This window comes from Xiphias gladius, chromosome 19, assembly GCF_016859285.1.
Source record: "Xiphias gladius isolate SHS-SW01 ecotype Sanya breed wild chromosome 19, ASM1685928v1, whole genome shotgun sequence".
NCBI classification, from domain to species: Eukaryota; Metazoa; Chordata; class Actinopteri; order Istiophoriformes; family Xiphiidae; genus Xiphias; species Xiphias gladius.
Window position 1 is genome coordinate 19,282,044 of NC_053418.1, and position 20,136 is coordinate 19,302,179.

At 40.4% G+C, this 20,136-nt stretch overlaps 2 protein-coding genes across 3 annotated transcripts; one reads left to right on the top strand and one right to left on the bottom strand.

Annotated features, from left to right (window-relative positions):
* Positions 1 to 4,107: 4,107 nt before the first annotated feature.
* abhd17b (abhydrolase domain containing 17B, depalmitoylase) lies at positions 4,108 to 17,373 on the bottom strand. The gene is made up of 4 exons (XM_040156344.1): positions 16,779 to 17,373; positions 14,038 to 14,514; positions 5,128 to 5,307; positions 4,108 to 4,589 (listed from the first exon to the last, which is right to left on the bottom strand). The coding sequence occupies exons 2-4, from the start codon at positions 14,502 to 14,504 to the stop codon at positions 4,370 to 4,372; spliced, it is 867 nt and encodes a 288-aa protein (XP_040012278.1). The 5' UTR covers positions 14,505 to 14,514; positions 16,779 to 17,373; the 3' UTR covers positions 4,108 to 4,369.
* A 164-nt stretch (positions 17,374 to 17,537) lies between these two features.
* On the top strand, positions 17,538 to 19,723 carry c19h9orf85 (chromosome 19 C9orf85 homolog). 2 transcript variants are annotated; one of them, XM_040156345.1, is made up of 4 exons: positions 17,550 to 17,922; positions 18,085 to 18,191; positions 18,636 to 18,749; positions 19,374 to 19,723. In XM_040156345.1, exons 1-4 carry the CDS (start codon positions 17,821 to 17,823, stop codon positions 19,603 to 19,605), a joined length of 555 nt encoding a protein of 184 aa, XP_040012279.1. In that variant the 5' UTR covers positions 17,550 to 17,820; the 3' UTR covers positions 19,606 to 19,723. The 2 variants fall into 2 exon arrangements, with proteins under 2 accessions (XP_040012280.1, XP_040012279.1); XM_040156346.1 differs by lacking the exons at positions 18,636 to 18,749; positions 19,374 to 19,723 and adding an exon at positions 18,288 to 18,362 and having other exon boundaries at positions 17,538 to 17,922.
* The last annotated feature ends 413 nt before the right edge of the window (positions 19,724 to 20,136 follow it).

The window sequence follows — 20,136 nt, forward strand, 5'->3', positions numbered from 1 at the left end:
AGAAGCGATGATAACGTTATAGTATTTTTAGTAGTATTAATTATCACTACGTTATTATTATAAGTAGTAGTAGTAGTAGTAAAGGGCCATAGCTTGGATTTTAAAATACTAAGATCACGAGTCCAAGTCCTCAAAACACATTTCTCTACACAGAAAGATTTCACGAGGCACCAATTAAGTATAAATTATTTTTTATTTTTTGAATTTTTTTATTTCTAAATCATGTCCTAATGTATATATTGTGCTCCGTTTTAGTGTTTACTCCATAGTAGCAGTGTTGTTACCACAATATGCTACTATGGAGCAAGTTGTTATGTTAGTACATCTTGATTTACAGATTGACAGTTTGATGGGGATTTACCTCTACTGCAGTGATAAATAGACACTCTGTTCACAGAACCCCAGGAGAAAGGAAAGAGATGTGAAATGAACAGAGAAGTTTGAAAACACCACAACACAAACAATACTCTAAACAGAAACAGCAGCATTCTTGCAGAGCACACTTTGTCCTTGCACTTCTGGAGCTGAAGTACTAACTAGCTGTTATGTATACCCATATAATAAAGCAAACTCTTTAGTGCTATTAAAAGGCATGTGTGTTTCTATTCCGAATCTGGAGTATCTGAGAGTGGGACAGGTCCCTTTATTAAGACTTAATAATGAAATAGGGGTTTCCGAGCAGTCGTGAATGGGACACCAGGAGCACTGGAGAGGCATGGACTGCGGGGAACGGCCTAAACCTGAGCCACACCGCCGCCTGTTGGTATTAAAGAGAAAATACCAAACTCCGTTTTTTGGAGGCGGACCGGACAACAAACCAGTTGACTTTATCTTGATGTGTCCACATGATGAATTCTGAAATATTAAAGCTTGATTATAGTATTACTAAAGAAAGAGTTTGATGTGTCAGAGAATTAGAGCATAACTCCCATAACTTTTACATCTCTCATTTTCATCGTAGTCACACTGCAGGATTTTCCCCACATCCTTTGCTGTAAATCTCTGTAATCTTCCAAACCATTTCCTGATCCTAAACCGTTGCTGTCTGAAAGCACCTCTTGACCCGAGCAGTATCAAGTTAACATTTTTTTCCTTTCAGTGAGGTCTGCTTTAAATATATAACTTCTCGTTTGAATGTGGAGAAAGTAGACTGTATGCTTCAGGGCCACAGAAACACACTGCGCAGAACTTGATAATCTCTATTATCTAAACAAAGGTGGTGAAATATTAATAACAGACAATAATACCGCAACATACACCCTCAAAAATGACCAGCCTCTGACCCCCAAAGATAAAATTTGATGAAGGGGTATGGTGTTGGATTTCATGACATTTTACAGCTTTTTGACAGTGTGCCCACTCAACATAGTTTCTCACAATTTAAAGTTATGAATACACTGAAATGGTGAAACTAGGGAGCTGCAAACTTCTCACTGCCTCTATTTAAAAACAAGATGAAAATCAGGTTTTACAGATTTTAAAGTAGACCAGAGATTTTATAATTGTTCTTAGGTATGAGATTTCAACTGCTTGCTCATGCGATCATCCTGACGAATGGAGTGCAGGGTGTTTTGTTGACCGCAAATATTAACCTGCTTTGGTCTGGTAGAGCCAAGTCACATCTCTGTGAATAGATGTAGTCTCTTGTCGTGAGGACAGGAGCTCTCTCCCATCACAATTGGAAACGAAGCCTCCATTATACCGTATTGTGCCATCTTAATAACATGCAAGAGCATGCAACTAATTGTTGTCATTGCAGGAGACGACCCATCTCTATCTATAACACAGACGTAAAAATGAATAATAATAAAAAGTTTCCCCCCAAAAATCAAAAGCTCAGTCACAAACCTGGTTGCCTCTTAAATAGCATTTTATTTTCTCTATCCATGTTAGAATTATTATATTAATATTATTACACATAAGTTCCTTCTGTATTGAAATATGCTGTACAAAATTAATCTAATCAAACCAGAGATGACATTAGTCAAGGTGACCAGTACAAAGGTCATGTGAAAAGTCAAAATGATGGCCTACCTTGGTCTATAATAGTTGTCTTACCAAGAGTTAGAGAAGTAAGAACTACAGCTGAGAGATAATGACAAAAGGTTGAGAAAGCAAAATAAAAATGACAACATGTCCAGTACAAATACTATTTACAAATTGAAAACAAAAGAAAGCATAACCTTGTTTATAAGACAAATGAGTTTTGTAAAGTAGTTTTCACAGACCATCGCGGGACAAACAACACTTACCAATCCTGATCTGGATCTTGGTCAATCTGACAAACATCAAGCTGCCTTTGCTTCCTCTTAACCTGTAAGTAATCATACCTGAAGGTTTACAGTAGCACCCATTGGCTTATTAGTTAAATGTCACTTAACAACAGCTTTTGACTCATTTTGTGAACACAGGTTCAAGTGTAATACAGGTATTAAAAACACCCCTAATAAAATGATCCATTGACATTTCCTAAGTAGTTGTGTATTTGTTATACAGGCCAAAAACATAAGAAACTAGCCATTTATGGCATGCAGTAGCACTTTGACATTTGCTTTTCAGGGCCCTGACAGTGCCTTAATGGAGTCATCAGCTGGCTAGTGCTTTGTTTTGCCTCACTCAGCATTAAAAGGGCAAATCAACAGACAACAATGGTTCCAGAAATACCACGGAGACAGAAACTTAAAAGTTGATACAAAAAGAAAAAGCAAAACATTCTACCCATGATGGAGGCCTTTAATGCTGAGCCACTTACACTGACATAACCCATACTGCGAGTGAGTAACCAAGGTTGGAGTCCACTCATTTTCAGCTCAAATGTACTGAAATAAAAGCTTCTCAGTGACTTAAAATACAACACTGTCATTTCTTTTAACCACTTCCTGAACTGAAAATGAAGCAACACCAGCTGCATTAATAACGTTCACTGGTCAGTCCTGATTGGCATTAGTGGTGTAAGTCTTGATCAGAGCAAAGGCTGTTAGCTGCTGTCACAGTAGTTACATTTTTATCATATAAAAAGACACATTAGGAAGATCTGATTCAGGTACATATGTGAGATTTGTAATAATAACTACATACATTATTTAATTTGATATCCTCAGAACCAAAGACAGAAAACACTGGTCAACACTGAGCTTCTTAATAGTCACTATATCAAGGTGAATACTTGTTATTTCCAAAGAGGGGTCATATTTTGTCCACAAAATGGTCCAGCATTTAATTTTTCTGAAAACACTGAGTTTATCGACTACAGCATAGTGATATTGATTTTATAGCAACCATATTTCAAGATAAACTCAGATGTAGGAACTGTGGAAAGGTTTTTAAAAGTCAATGTGAGGAAATAACCCACACTTTATTGGTCAACGATATACTGCCTCAGCCTTTTAACTGGCTACATGAGCTGCTGGCTGAGCCCCATCTTTCATTATATTCTTGTAGTAGATTGTAACCTCAAATTGTACCATTTTACGACTACAAATATGTAGACACTGAATGCAGCTAACAGAGCTTTGGAGATGTTTCTAGGTGTTATTTGTACAACACACACTTCTTTGTGTGTCTACGTCTCCGCAATATATTATGCTAAACATTTGGCAAAACTGGCACAGCTAGGCAATATGTCAGTTTGTCTTGTACAATTCTTCAGTGACAGCTGATACGTGCAAATATCATGTATGATGTATAAAAAAATATAATAAACAGTAATTCAAAAAAAAGAAAAAAAGGAATTCATGGTAACTGCAGTGTGTAGGACCAAACCTGACCTCAGAGTCAGATGGCGCTCAGTTGGATTAGTGAGAGTCAGGTCCACTTCTGGTACATTCCAGCTTAAAGCAAGGCTATTTCTCAGAACCTCAAAAGCCTCAGGAGTTGACCAGAGGTCTTCATTAAGAACTGTGGACCATGTCCTTCTCAAAAGGCAGCAAAAATGTGATACCAACACACGCACACACGCACCCGCACTCTCTCATATATTGCATATACACACGGTATGTTGTCTGTGCACATGCCTACTTCCTCTTTCATTCACACTTTCACAATGTGCAATTTTCAACATTTAAAAAAAAAAAAAAAAATCTAAAAATAAAACAGAATGATGGGTATTTGTAAGTTCACAGCTGCAGCATATGGAGTGGACGGTACTGGCAGGCCATGGTCCGGGTGAACTGGAGCTCCAAGGGGGAGAGGTACTCAAATGAGAGAAGTCAGCCACCATAAAGTCAGTAATACATAGACAAAACATCACTTCTACCTGCATTACTTCACGAAATAAGAAAGAAAAAAAAAATAGTTGTACCCCTTGTCCATCATCCATCCTTTCCTGGAAACTTCTCTTCTTCCCTCTCCACCCTTATCTTTAGTTCCTCTACAAGTTGACTAGCTCATGTGCCACAAACTGTTTGAGTCTCTCCAGGTACTGTCCATAGAGCTCCACGTCGTTGTGTCCAGCCCCCTCCACCCAGAGCGGCTCCACGGGGCGCTGACAGCGTTCATACAGTGCCAGGCCATGGGAGAAGTCGATGACCTCGTCCTCCGTACCATGGATCACGAGAACTGGTGATGTTACCTTGGAAATTTTGTCAATGCTTTGAAATGAGAAAATAAGGAAAGGGGAGTTATGCAGGGATGTCAAAATGCAGACACTACATGAAGACAAACAGAAAAAGTGAGACCGGGGTTGAGCTGTTGTAATGAAACACTATACAAAATCAACAATAAATGTTGAACATTTACCAAGGAAGAGAAATGGAGCAGAGCTACATAACTGACTGGCCACCAGAGGGTGCGTTTGAGAATATTTTTATTTTAAGTGCTGTAACTCATTGTCTCAGTGAATAGTTAAGAATAAAATCAGTTACTGAATTTTTTTTTTTTTTTTTTTTTTACTCATTTAAATTTATAAGTCCACGTTTGAGAGCTTTTGTGTGTGTGTGTGTGTGTGTGTGTGTGTGTGTGTGTGTGTGTGTGTGTGTGTGTGTGTGTATGTGTGTGTATGTGTGCGTTTTCCCTGATTCAGTCACACAGCGTTTTTTTAAATGCATGTGTACTCTTGTTAATTGAATGTCAGTGCACACAGACTGTGTGCCTTTCAGTGGATGTCATCTCTCCATTGAGTGCACTCACTTTGGGAAGGCATCAAAGCAGTAGGTCTTCTTGGTGTCAGGGAAGGCCACTCTCATGCCAGAGGTGAGTGGGGAGTGGAGGATGACTGCAGCACTCTCATAGCGAGAAGCCAGGTCCACAGAGGGCACGGTGCCAATGCTCTGGCCGTACACGATCACGCTCTCTGGCCGGATGCCATACCTGTGAGGAGGACACCGACTATCTGAAAAAACACGCTTTCGCTGATCATGGAGAGGATGTTTACACTGCTAGTAGCCAGACATATTCAGGTACATTTTGTGTGCTCTACCAGAATCAGGCAGGTGTCAAGTCAGGCCTTTTGTCAATCATAAAAAGCAGTTTTGGATGTCAAAATAGAAAAAGTAAATGCTTTATTTTGTGTTATTTTGAGTTCAATCATTTGTTTTAAAGTTGAATTTCTTAAAATGCTCTTCATAGGAAAAGGGAAACTTGCTTTAATCACAATTCTTCAGGTAAAGTCTGCTTTATATACACATCACATAGAAAATATACTCAAACTTCCAATTAGTCCCATCGCTCTCTCATTTGCCCCACATGCTGCTCATAAGCAAACATGCACCTGTGTGCAAATACAGACTTACTCATACTTTATTATCAGCTGAAAAGTCATGCCACAGTGACTCAGTGATTAAAGGCCTTCATAAAAACAAGCACACAGAGACTTGATACAGCCAAGGTTGAGTGGCTTTCTGCTGCTTTTCGAAGCAGCCGAACAGAGACAACCATCACGGAAGTCTTGTGATTCAGAAGGGAGGAGGAAAATAGGAAAACAAGCAGATAGAAAGCTAAAGAGACACTGATACTGGATCGAGGCTGAGGGAGAAACAGAAAGAGAGAGGGAAAACGGGGAAGAGAAGACATTCCTCAGCTGATTAGGAAGAACGTGACCCACTCTAGCAAGCAAGCAGTCAGCTGACGAACTAAGACCTAGTCTGAGCACACTGCATCACTGTCTCTACCATTGCACTGCTGGATAGTGCATAGTAAACAGCCACAACCAGCTTCACTAAAACTCTGCTCTACTCTATTATTAAAATTAGGAATACTAACATTACAGGTTTAACATTACAGTCTCTGCCATTGCACTACTATAATACACAGTAGTGAACAATACATGAGCACCAAAGTCTGACACCACTCTACACTGCTGTAATGGATTATTATAATTAGGAACTCCACACACACACAAGTCTAACACAACCCTCGCAAGGGAACAATCTGCAGTAATTTAGGCCTACTGCTACAAAGAGCAGTGGACTTAAGTGTAGGCACATCCACTTCAGACAGAACATGGAAATGTACACACACAGACACAGACTAGTTTGTAGACAGTCCTTGGCAGGAGTATAGGATCTGTTTACTTTGGTGTGTCAAGCCAGCTGACACACCAACTGTATAAATAGGGGTGAAAATACTGGCACAGCATGGGAAAGTACACAATTCATTGACTGAAAGCCTATCTCAATGATACAACATAATGTAGCTGTTGAAGGGAGATGAAGGATAGTGAGGAGGAGACCAAAATCTCAATTCTTTTTACAAACTGTATATAGTAAAAAAATGACACTGTCCTTCTGATGTGGCCCATTGGAAACCAACAGCTAATGTTAAAATAGAAAGCTTAATCACTGAAAGCAGAATTTAGAAGATGTTTGCAGGAACCCAACAATGACCTACTTGCCTGATGTTTAGCATACAAGTTGGATTCCTACTTTTACCTGGTTCAGTGTTAATTTGACAACGGAAAGAAAAAAAACAAAAACATGATAACTGGTCCTTTTTGGCACACCAAGTTTTAGTAAAGTGAGGTAAGAGAATAATAATCTATAATAATCAAATAATCTGGAGATGACTGCCACTGTTCACTATTAACTTCTCCCAGGACATATAAAAGTAAAGTGCTTGGTACAACAAGGGGACTGTAAGGTTGTTTACTGCTCTTACTCATAACTGTTGACAGGCAGCATCTGATCATTAGAAATTCTGAATGAGTGTGTTTAATTAGACCTCATAACTCAGCAGTGCACAGCAATGCCTGTAGTTGAGCTTTGATGTCACAGAGTTTGTGGTTTGAGTACTGTTATGAACAGTTTCATCAGTGTAACCCTCAATCAGAGCTCTATCTGCTGTTACCTTTTATTACCGCTTGTTGTTGTAAGTGTTTATCTTCTTTTGCTTATGCTTATTTAGTCAACGTTGGTCACCATATCAGGCCACTAAAGACTGGCCAATCCTAAAACACAAACACTCATCACATGGATGTGGCAACAATGTCAAGCTTATGTAATGTCAATATAGAGAGGGTAAATTGAAACTATTTGACAGCTTATTCATCAAGTAAAAGGCTTAGGATGGTAAATGCAGCAAGGCTGTCCCCAAACCTGGTCCTTGTTTTGCTCAAAGACACACATATAAACACAATTAAAAAAATCCAAGGCTTGAACCCATGACATTCCACTTCCAACGAGGTCACTAACCGCTATCCCACCCTGCTATCTTGGCACTGTTAGATGAACTGATGTGGTTTCTCCTCACACATTCAGGAAAGAATGTACAAAGAGGAGGACAATGGCAGTGCAGATCCGCAGCTGCACTCGTTAAAAACAGCACTATGACAGGCTTTGACTAACCCAGATCCACACAAGACGCAACCCCCCCCGGACTCGCTATCACTAGTCAACAATTTACTCCATTGCATTTCAGCTTGAATAGACCTCAGCAAGCCATAGCCAGCCGTGCTCCATGGTTATACCCCTCCCCCAAGCCTTAATCAATTTAGACTCCTGACACAAATCCAATCTATTATGCATCACATCCTCCCTCGCCCCCCTCTTCTGTCCTTGGCTCCTTCTTGGCTGCCCACCTCTTGCTCTCTGAAGACCAAAAATATTCTCATCCCATAGCAGTCACTATGACTAATAGATATTTTAGGATATCCTGTACATATGTACAGGCATGTTCAACAGATCAGAGTACAATCTGAACGAGAGCAGGGGGATCCTTCACCAAAGTGCTCCAGTGCAACTATTAACTCATGTGCTTCCATTGAATACCTGCCTTTTCAAATAGGTCTTGAAAATTAGTAGACGTTAAGATCTCTATTTGTAGCTCTATGCTCACACACGTTTCAAAAGGTCAATAGTAGTAAATTAAATATTAAAATGTGAGGACAATAAGTATATAACTAGCAGGAGCCATGTTTCTGCTGTTCTGTGTTATGGAGTGCAGTCAGGTGAGTGATCGCACTCCACCCAACTGACTTGACAGGACACAGCAGCCTACAGACTACAGGCTTCATCAGGCTAAATGCCACTGAAATTTCAGGTCAGGAAAAGTAAACAGTCATCTACTCGGTGGGTTGCCTCCCTGCGTCACCATCATTGTGAGAATTTCTCTCCACTATTGAAGATCTGAGAAGACGGATGGCATTTTGATTTGGATCAATCAGATGACTGACCAAGAAGTGACCAGTTTTTCCATAGTGTTGGAAGACCTTGGTCTAAATGCTCACTGGAAATCGGTTGCTAGGCTACCGCTCAATATTAGACTAGCAGGATTGAATGCTGGCCCGCCTCCATGTCTGAGGGAAAAGAAAATGATACAGTGCCATTCTGTAGTGGAAAATAGACACACGGAGACACACAGACACACACGGTAAAAGAGAGGAACTGGGCTAACAGCTTTCATCAGCTTGATCACTCTTTAGTCAATACCTTTTTCTCATGCTCGATTTCTTTTAGTGTGGTGCAACAAACAGTAGACTTGACACATTCTTCTGTTAGTACGTGTAATATTTTGTATGATAATGGAGGCCGTGTTTGAGTGTGTAAACCCACTGACTTGTACAAGTGAATCATCGGACCCACTCCCTGCTCAGGTGAAGGGAGTGCCTCATCCACCATGGCTGAACAAAAGAGGCAGGAGGAGTGTGTGTCGGTGTGCCTGGATCAGCAGCTGTGGTGAGATTGTTAAAGTGACAGGTGGCTGCCCCCTGTCATATGACTGTGGAGGGCAGTGAAAGCCGCCATCACAAGTGTCTCAACACTCAGGAGAAGGTGAATTTGCTGACGGCTGACTCATAAAAAAAGAAAAAGATTGGATGACACAGAAAACAAAAAAACGGAGGCAGAAGAAGTAAGGATCTGTTTTGTTCAAAATGTCAAATAATCAGAAACAAAAAAAAAAAAAAAAAAAAGAGGCACTGACAAAGTACAAAAAGCAGAGAGAGTGAGAAAGATATTAGAGCCGCTCCTTTCTTCAGGCTGTGCGTCTGATCTAACATGAGACATGCACAAGGGATGTAGGCAGCCAACTAGTGTGAGGCCATGCAGAGAGGCCTTTTGATGTGATAAACACAATATAGTTGATTCATGTTCAGCAGAGGCAAAGGCCTGGGTTGTACCCTCTTTCTACAACACAGGCAGTAAATTATGAATCTGACACAGCCCTAAAATCACCAGACGCAGTCAGCCGAGTCAAAAAGGCAGAAAATATATGATAATATTATACAAGGGCCTTATTTACTCCAAGCTTTGAAGATTCTACACTAAAAGGTTATGTACATACAAAAGTGGAAAAGTATGCGGGGCCAAAGATATTCATTAAATTGTGCACATGATTTCCATCACATCCATTCTGACTGGCTAGCAATTAGCCTTGAAGGGTTGTGAGGAAAAGTTGTTGCACCAGATCAATTGGAACCTGAAGTGCTTGTTGAGGTGATATAATGTCAGGGGTTTGGAGGCCTTAGCAGAGTGTCACCAACCAAAAATGTTTGGCACGTGGCATCATATGCAGTTAGTGCTGACAATTCTGGCAGCAGGACCATTAACATAATACTGTCACTGGAGAGACAACAGAGGTCTCACAGACAGAGACAGTGAGACACTGACATGGCGATAAAGGAATAAGACAGAGATGGTTGTTAGATACCGAGGTTATCCAAACCCCAAACTTAAATTGAAGCTTTTCGTTTGGTTAGGCATTCAAGTTAAAGTATGCAAAATGGGTTTGGGGAACTAACCTATGGTCTTATTTTATTTTTTTGGTTATATGTAAAAGAGTAGAACATCCCACACAGGATGTCGTTGTGCATTGCGTGCCATAAAGGAGCCATACATAAAGTCCCAAATTTATGGATTTCTCTAAAAAGGTATATTTGAAGACAAGCCTTATTCTCAAATAGACAAATGAGGATGCCACCATAACCCATTGTTCAGGCAGACACTGGCATGAGTAGAGCAGGGATCCCCAAAAGAAAAGTCATGCCAACCTGACAGTGTAGTTGACATAACAGGCCAGCACCATTGACACAACATTGTGGGTCTTTTCAGATGTTCTGAAAGTGACAATATATATATTTTATGTGTTTAAGTTTAATGTTTAAATTGCTTTTGATGTGGATGAGAAAACCGACCAAAAATGAATATAACTCAATGTCCTGCATCTCTTCTCTGTGGCATACAGTATCCAATTGTGACATTCACACACACTTCTCCATTACAAAGATACTGACTTCAGTGAGAAGAATAACAAACAAAAGGTAAATCCAAAACTTTAAATTGCCTCATTACCTCAGGACCTGCTCCTAAACGGTGGCCTGTATCGTACAGAGGCTTAACGCTTTATTAGTGACTGTGTGAATCTGTGCCAATAGACAGTGTAATTCCTACTGTGTGAATGCGTTAAAAAAAAAAAAAAAAAAAACACAGAAAGAACAGCAAGCACACAGATGTGTAACCGTGTTCAGCTCGTCTTTACTGCGAGAGCTAGAGGGAACTCTAAGAGTATTCTAACTGTGCAGCATGACTGTCCACCATGGGACTATATGGCATGGGACATGCAGCATGCAAGCAAGCTGCAGCTTCTTGAATATCAAGTCATTTCCTTTTTGCTGAAAGCCTCCCATCTGATTTTGAATAGGTTTCTTCCTTGATTAACCTTACAGAGGAAACAGTGTCTTAGATTTTTGTAACGTCAATACCTGCTCTGCCTTTTTTAAATAAAACAGCTTTAAAATCAGGTACAGAAACAGTTAGTTTTTTATTTTTTGCAGCTATTCCATGCCCAGAGTCTTCAGTAACACCAATAGGTAAATAGCCACCCCGTCTGATCAAAGTGCAAAAGTTTAGTTGGCCTTTGCCAATTATTTAGAAAAAAGAAAGAATGTGATTCTGCCCAGAAGGCCTTTCTTATGGTTTTGTTTCTTTTTACTTTCGATCACATTCGACATTTTAACTCAAGGTTTGGTAAAACTTTTTTGCTGCATTCCTGGAAATGAAGCATGCTAAACTGACAACACCAGTGACAGAAAGGTTACAACATTGATGTAAAAGACTGTATTTGATTCTACACGCAAACACACACACACACCCACACATATACATACAAAGTGTCTGGTCCCCAGAAAAGCAGGTTCGTCTTCACAGCAGTGGCCCATTTCCTGTATGCAGAACCTTTATGATCAAGGATTTCCTGTTTAACTTGCCAGCTTCCTTATTTAAAAAGGTCCTTATTTACAGAGGACCACTCAGTATATTCTATGAAGTAATAGATGGTGTAAAATGTAAAAGAACTACTGACAGACATTCACAGCAAAAGACAGTGCCTAAGAAACAGTAACAATATGTTAGCAGTGGCTCTTCCAGTGTTATCCATCAGCACTTTGAAATCTCTGCAGTGCCAACACCTTCATTTACCACAGAAAGAACAAACACCCACATCAGCATTGACAGAGTATGAGCACTCCACACTAGTATTTCTCTTTGTGGTTGATTTACACAGCTTCTGCTCTTTTCTTTCTGCCTTTTTGGTTTCCCTCTGCGAACGTTGCCCCTTTCCTTTATTAGCCATTTGTTTTTCTTCCAGCAGAAAGTATGCAGAAACAACCTACTGGCCTACTGGATGAACTTTTATTTCTCCCTCATTCACATAAACAAAAACACATAAATATGATGGACACATTATTTTCACACACACTCTCTCACACACACACACACCCTCCTCATCCTTTCCTCAAACAGAACAGGTGTGTGGCGATAGCATCTGTCTTGAATGCATGTGTATAGGGATGCAACTAAAAGTTTATTTCATTACTGCTTAATCTGTCAACCATTTCCTCTATAGAATTTCAGAAAATAGAGAAAAATCGCCATCAAAATTCCCCAAAACCCAAAGTGTCATCTTCAAATTGCTTGCTTTGCCCTATCAATAGCCCAAATCCCCACAATATTTCATTTACTATCATATAAAATATTTGAGAAGTTGGAACAAGCAAATTGATACTTCAGAACTTACTCAAAAAAATAAATAAAATAAAATAAAATAATAATAATAATAATAATTGATTATCAGAACAGTTGCTGATTAATTTCCTGATGCTCGACTGGAGTATGGAGTGTAATTTCTATGGTGTTACAAAGGACAAAAGTAGGAGATGACTGGAGGGTGGAAGACAATGAGCAGAGGTTCTTAAACTTAGATGAAAGGAAGCGAGGAACACAGGGTCAGACACACAGACTGATGAACATTGCTTAAATGTAGAAAGGCCTTATCTGGGGAAAGGGACTGAAGCTGAGAAAACATATTTTTAGAAAATTTAGAAAACAGGATGAAATTAAAATTTGTTTCCCTAAAAGTTCACTTGTAAATCTACCTTTTTTTTTTTTTTTTAATTACATGAATTAATGCACTGCAATAGAGCAGGAATTCAACGGCTAATTCCTCTAGGCCATGTGCACTGTAAAAACCAGGAGGAGTCCAGGGGTCCTTGCTTGTTTCATTTTCATTACAAAGCCATGATATAGATTATACAAGGATCATCAACAAGAAGCACTGAATAAGTAAGTTTTATCAACTGGAATATCAGAGATACTGATAAATATAGCATATACAGATGCTGCCAACCGGTAGAAGTCTAATGTCGTCCGATAAAGATGAGTAAGACTGCAGAACAAAAAGATGCAGCAGAGCACCCACTCACACCTACATATGGCTAGCCAGCATGCTCATAGAAACCACGCTCTTTAATCTCGCCTACGAGAACATCATGTCATTCCTACTAAACCTTCATTCCTCGTCATCTCCGCTCATGGTTTTATCAGGTCCAATCTAATCAAACCTCCAACCAGCTCCCTCCGCAGACTCTTCACATCTTCTTACCCTCACTCTTTTTGTTATGGCTTCATGTCCCTGCGATTTTCCCTGTCCGTCTACATTGACGTGGTTTCCTCTGATTTTATCTTAAATTTGCTTTCATTTCAGTGATCCCCATTTAATTTAGCAATCGCTGCAGACATTCACAGCAGAAGAAAACCAAGAAAGGTTGTTGTTGTTATTCACAAAGTTATCTCCCAATACCAATGCAAAGCTGTCAATGAAAATTACACGTACAGAGAGTTGCTATTAATATGGCTCTTTCGTCTCTGTTTATATTGCTGACAGCTTTTTGACTTGCAACATGTGCAGGAAAAATTGCAAAAACTATTCAGGAGAGAACTATTACAATCCATTGCACAGGAAGCTTTTAACTTTTTTTGGCTTATTTTGTGTTATGCTACTTCCCCTAAAGATCTGGGTTTGACACCAATTCCTGCATTCAAGTTAAAAATCAATCATTGCTTGTCAAGCCTCATCTACAATCATCATTTAGGTTTATTTTACTCTCAAGTAAAGATGCTGTCACTAATTAGCATGTTCTGAGTGCCTGCTACATAGGAGCCACACTTGTGAGGCTTATGTCTCCACTCTTATAAAAATTGATTACAGGGTCTGTGTGCATTTCAGTTACTCTAATATCACTGCATCCATCACTGCTAATTGATAACTCCATCCTTCCTCTCGTATACAGGTCCCCCCTTTTCCCCTGTGTCCTACATCATCTCTCCTTACCGTGACCGAAGTGCCTGCCAGGCGGCGTCTACATCAGCATAGAGGTTCTTCTCCGAGGGTTTCCCAGAACTGGCTCCGTAACCCGAGTAGTCGTATGAGAAGACATTGCAGTTGATCCGTGAACCCAGGCCAATGTAGAAGCTGCTCATCTGGCCCAAGTCCACTGCGTTTCCATGGGAGAATAATAGAGTGTAACGGGCGCTGGGTGAGCAGCGGACGAACATGCAGGCAATGCGGTTCCCTCTTGAGGTGCGTGTCATGAAACACTCAATGGCGTCCTTCTCTCGGGCTGAGTACTGCCAGTCGGCGCGCTCAGAGAGGTGCAGCGTCCATCGGCTGCCACTCTCATCACACATGAGACTGTAGGTTGGCTCTGGGGGCAGGAAGGCCAGCTTAGAGGCAATCTTACTAGGACACGGTGGACAGCAGAACAGGCAGCATAGCTCGCTGAAGGATAAGTGATTCATCCTTAAAACACTGTGACAGGGAGAGTGAGAATGGTTACAACAAACGAATATGTTTAATCAGTAGATTAAATGCAAGAAGGGCCTTTCAGAACTAAGAGAGAGAGAAAACATAATCTAATAAAACGAGAGCTGACACTAATGTGTCACTGCTTCCCCCGTTGATTGATCACAAGGAACACACCACAAGAGCAAATCTGTGCCACACTGCTCTTGAATGATGTTGTCTCCGAGAATATAAACACTTGTCTTTGTTAAGTAGCAAAGCAAGGGGTTTCCAGGACTAGGATGCTGATGTTTTCTTTTTATCAATACACTATCAATTCCCCCTCTTCAAATCGCACGGTTCTCTTCAGCCAGGATTATTAAAAAAAAAAGACAGTCCTGTCCCTGATTGAGTGTTTGTTCTGTCTGTCTTCCTCGAGGCTCCACAGCCACTGAGACATAACTGACTTAAAAGGCTTTTTTGTTTCACCCTGCCCCTGGACCCACACCTAAGGGTACCTCTTAGATATTCCAGGTGCTTTTGAAATGCAGTAGCCAGCAAAGAAATGTCAGCAGAGCTTGAATTAATGACAGTGAAACTGGTTGGTCAAGATGACAAAACACACAGTACGTTTCTGAAGTCATTTTCAAATTTATCTTTGGGGCCTGCTTTGTAATTTGACTCCTTTTAGCTACACAGGCCTTTTTGAATAGGGAGAAATGCATCCTAATGTCAGGTTATGACACTGTGTGGAGAACTGTATTTCCGGTGAAGGTACAAGAAGAAAGACATTACACCTTGCTATTACAACTTTGCAATTACATCCTTGAGTCTGTGCAAATATGACTGTATCACTGTGATACAAAGTGCTTTTTTCCCCCACTCTTATTGACAAAACTCCTAAAGCTCTGTCACAGTTTCAAGGTCACAACTAATTTCAAGTCCTGCCATAGATTCTTGATTAGACTGGCCAATCCATGACATTACAAATGTTTGAAACCATTGCTTTGCGGGTTTGGCTTAATGTTAGGAGCTGGTTTCCTGCAGGGAAAAAAAAAAAAAAACCTCCTCCAAAGTGGCAATTCTCTGGCAGTCTGCCGCAGCTATTTTCCCCAGGATACATCAGCATGATGCTACTTAGTTACATTTTAGCCTCTACAAGCTTTCCAGGTCCTGCTGCAGAAAGGCATCCAATAGGATAATGCAGCCAACACACGCTTAAACATGAAGATGATGCGTTTCCGCTGATGTGCAATGGTTTGGCTTATACAAAAAGCTGGGAGACCAGAAAGTTTAATTTTGATGTCACACTTTGGAACCTTCTTCGACTTTATTTTAGTCTCCCACATGGCTTCTGGCAAACACTATCCATGGTTTCACGTGAGTTTTTAAAAAACAAACCAACCAACCAAAAAAAGAACAACAACAACAAAAAACCAGTGCCCTACCCCTGGATAGGTATGAATGACCAAAGACCCAAACAGTTGTTGCCTGTCTTCCATCCCATTCATAGACTTCTGGCAACTTTGAAGGAGCTACAGATTCTGCATGTGCTTACCGATGGCCGCCACGGCCGGGATTCTTCTTGCGTACTTAATTTTCTAAACTACACTTAGCAGTTTAGCTGTTTTTATTCCATTGCAATTATTCATACTCCACTCTGGGGGACTTTCATAGTCTTGGGAAGTTTCTTGAATGTCATTCTCCTGATATTTTTCAACAACAATGGGTTTGTTTGGTTTGTCATGATATAGTTTGACAGTACAACTGGTTAAGCAGCAGCTGGACTTCCCAGATACAGGCGTATTAAACTTAAAGAATCTTTGTGGCACCCTGATTACACGCAGATGACTTCAATTCAACTTCATTACCTGTGTGCCATTCATACGAACAGTTGGCCGCACCAGAGATCATTTAGGGTGAATACTTTTTATAGCCGCCTGTAATCTATGAATGCTACTTCTGCAAGATGCTGTGACATCCCAAAGGAGCACGCAGAGGAATAATTCATTGTGGACGCTATTTGCTTCCCATATTCGCAAAAATAGTCCATAATTCCCCTGCCATGGGGACAGAATGGAGCCCCCCGGGGATTTACTGTAAAATGGTGGTGGAGGCAGCGATGTGTTCAGCGAGATTACCATTTCCAGGACGGTTTGTGGAGGTTTCATTTCCAGAGGCTGGACATAAATGTATGGCCAAGAGTGATGGGCCGTTTAGACAGCAACACTAAGCATGCAACGTGGGTTTCTTATACACACTGAATGCATAAATGATCACAACAACATTACCTGGACGGTGGCTGGACGCTTGTTTTTTTTTTGTTTTTTTTTTCTTTGTATTTTCAGTTGACAGCGTTGGCCAACGTCGGCGAAGTCAGTTGTTTTCTTCGCTCCAAGCCAACTAATTTGTCTTCTTCTCGGCGACAGGAGATTCACAAGGCTATCTTCGGCCAGATTATCTTCTGTTCCGTGTCCTATTTGTTAGCGATGTCACTTTGAGTGTGGATATCCCTCTTGGCACCACAGCTGAGAGTTACTATTAGCTAGTCGCTTCTCGTCCTCGGGTCCAGACAGCCTCCTAAGCCGTCGTTTCTTTTTCCTCCGCTCGGTTTTCTCAACATATGGTCCTGAATGATAACGAGGTCAATTCATTCAAAACGTTCAAGTCTACACAGCTCAACCGCGACATGGGTATTTTCGATAAAGGTCTAAAAATGTATTAAATTCTTGTCACACATCCGCAGGGGTTTAACAAAAAGTTCACCGCAGTACCACCGGCCTCGGAAACATCACCACTTTAGTTGTGTATATCACTCTGCTTGTTATCTTGGCTTGTGAGTTATCTTGGCGGCGATTGACAGTTCCGTGGACCAATAGCAAAAAGGTTGATGAAACGAACCCGCCAATGGCACAAAGTGTTGATATTTAAGGGCGCGCCTTGCGGACGCCGCAGAGTGCTGAGCTGATGTGTTGTTTGACGTATATGAGAGCCAATAGGAGATTACTATTGCGAGACACAGTCCAATCAACGTCGATCGAGGGGTTACATCCCAGTAGGTGACGTCATTGACCTGTACCAAGCATGTTCATAGATGTAAAAAGAGAGTTGGTATTTTTTTTCCTATTTTCACTCCAACAAACAGCTATTTTTCGTGATTTATTTTAACCACCCCCCCTTTTTTTTTTTTTAAGAAAAAGTGGCTGCTTGGTGTTTTGACCTCGGTGTCGTTTCATGACGTAGTCGCACGTCTTCCGGGTCAGCGTGCTCTGTGGCATGGTTGTTGGATTTGTAAATCCACATTACATGTGTAACTAAAAACTGGAAAGCAAGATGAGCTCTCAGAAAGGTAATGTATCTCGGTCGCGAGGCCAGAAGCATCAAAACACCACTGCCTACAAAAACGACAAGTACGGAGCGACCGCACAAGTGAAGGTGTGTTAGCAGTTAAGATTTTTTGTTCAAGCAATGGGACTTTTCGACCCCTGTCGTCATTATTGTCAGTGATAATGCATTTCCTTTGCCAAAGCCATGTTACAACATTATTGTTATTATAACCTTTCCACCACGTCTCTCTTTATGTGATCTTAATTGTAGAAGGCAAAATCAAAGATCCATGATGGGCTCTGTCAACACTGCAAGGGTGTTCTTGAGTGGAAAGTCAAGTACAACAAATACAAGTCACTAACCCAGCCCCGAAAATGGTGAGTTCACTTGGGCCTTAGACACAGAAAAGTATCTGTGTCACCTCAAAAACTGCTCATGGCTTCACACATCTGAACTTATCTCTTCTCTTACAGTAGACAAGCAAGTAATAGCGTGGAATCGACAAAGCAAGAGAATCAACATAGATTCTAATTAAAGTTATCGGTTAGTGATAAGTTTAGTCAGTGTGTTCATTTATCAACCACAACACTTACAAGGCACAGGTTCACAAAAGCTGAGATATTTCATTCTTTTCCTCTTTTCATATTATTGTAAAATTATCACACGGGGAAAACTACTGATGTCCTGCATGTGTCGCATGGCAAAACCTCTGCTTTATCAGCCGAGTTCGCGAATACAACAGTCAGACTCGTGCAGTCTTTGCAGCTGTTCCACACTGTGAAAATTGATGGCATCTGTGCGTTCATGTTTTCTCCTTTCAGTGTCAAATGTTCTCAAAAGACTGTGAAGGATGCCTATCACATCATTTGTAAGACCTGTTCTCTTCAGCTAGAGATCTGCTGCAAGTGTGGGAAGGAAGAGGACATTGTTATTCCGTGAGTGGTCCTGTGCTATTAGGTGTGTGTGCGTGTGTTTGTGCGCGTTTGTGCGTGCGTGTGTGTTTGTGTCTCAAGATTCATACATACAAATTGTTAATGACTATGAAGTCATTTTGTGTCCTGACCTTCAACAAATTATCAGCTTTTCTGCTGACTATTGAGAAAATCAATCTCTATTTAATGTAGCCAGTTTAATGTTTTTCATGCCCACATTGCCGTCAGCGACTCAAAAAGAAGCCATTCATATCACGTGTCCTCACAATGAATATGAATAAACTGTAAGAAATATGGCATGTGTGTTCTTCGTCTGGAGGAAGGATTAAAATTACATTTCATGTTATGATGTTAATCTTTGCATTTTTCATCAAGCACTTGCAGTAAATTCTACTGCAAGACTGCAACCTTGTGGACAATAAGATACATTACAACTGGTTCTTGGAAATTTGCCTAACAACTAACTGACAGTATGTTGGCTTCAGTCTATACATCTCCATTGTATTTGGTTGCATTATGACATTCAAAACAAGGCTTGAGAGATTCTCCCCCTTGCTCTTTTAAGAGTACAAAGCAAACGTGACAGAATCTGACACTGCCTCATGTTTATTTGATCTCACTGTGTAGGGTAAACTCACATCAGGACAAGAAAGAGCTAGAAGATGGTGAACAGACAAAGGAAGGATGTGGACAACGGAAGAAGGACATGGACAGGGATGATTATTATGATGATGATGATGACTTTGGTGACTTTGAAGAAGAGGATGATGAAGACTTTTACAGTGACTCAGGTCCAAATAAACCAGAGAACAAGTCTGCTGCGCTCCCAGACGTGTCCCGAGTTAATCTCAAAGACTAAAAACAGTAAGAGGGTTGTACCAAGTGGACTTTTTAAAAACTTATATACCCAACAAGTTTTCTAATCAATGTACAGTAAGTCATTAACTGATGCAAATAAACTAATATTGCTGGTTTGATGTTGATTTCATGTCATCATCTAGGTAGTTGAGTAGACAAAAACTCCCTGAGGATTCAGAAAGACTTTAGATGGTTGCGCTTCCTCTTTTTATTATTTGAGTTTTCACAACACTTTTCAGAACAATTCAACTAACAGAGGCCTTGAAATATCAGCATCACTAAAAGCAGAAGTGGAGGCTTTGCAAAGACATCACGAGATGACTCTTAATAGACACCGTCTCACACACTCGTTTTATATTTATACTCCGTTTTCAGGTTATTAGGTTGACCCAGCTAAAACTGATTTCAAACACAGAGGCAATTCAAAGTGCTTTACATAGGCAAAAGGAAGTATTACAACAGCGTTGAAAAAATAAGCAATAAAACAAGAATAAAATAAATTAAGACAGAATAAAAATGGGAATTAAAAAAT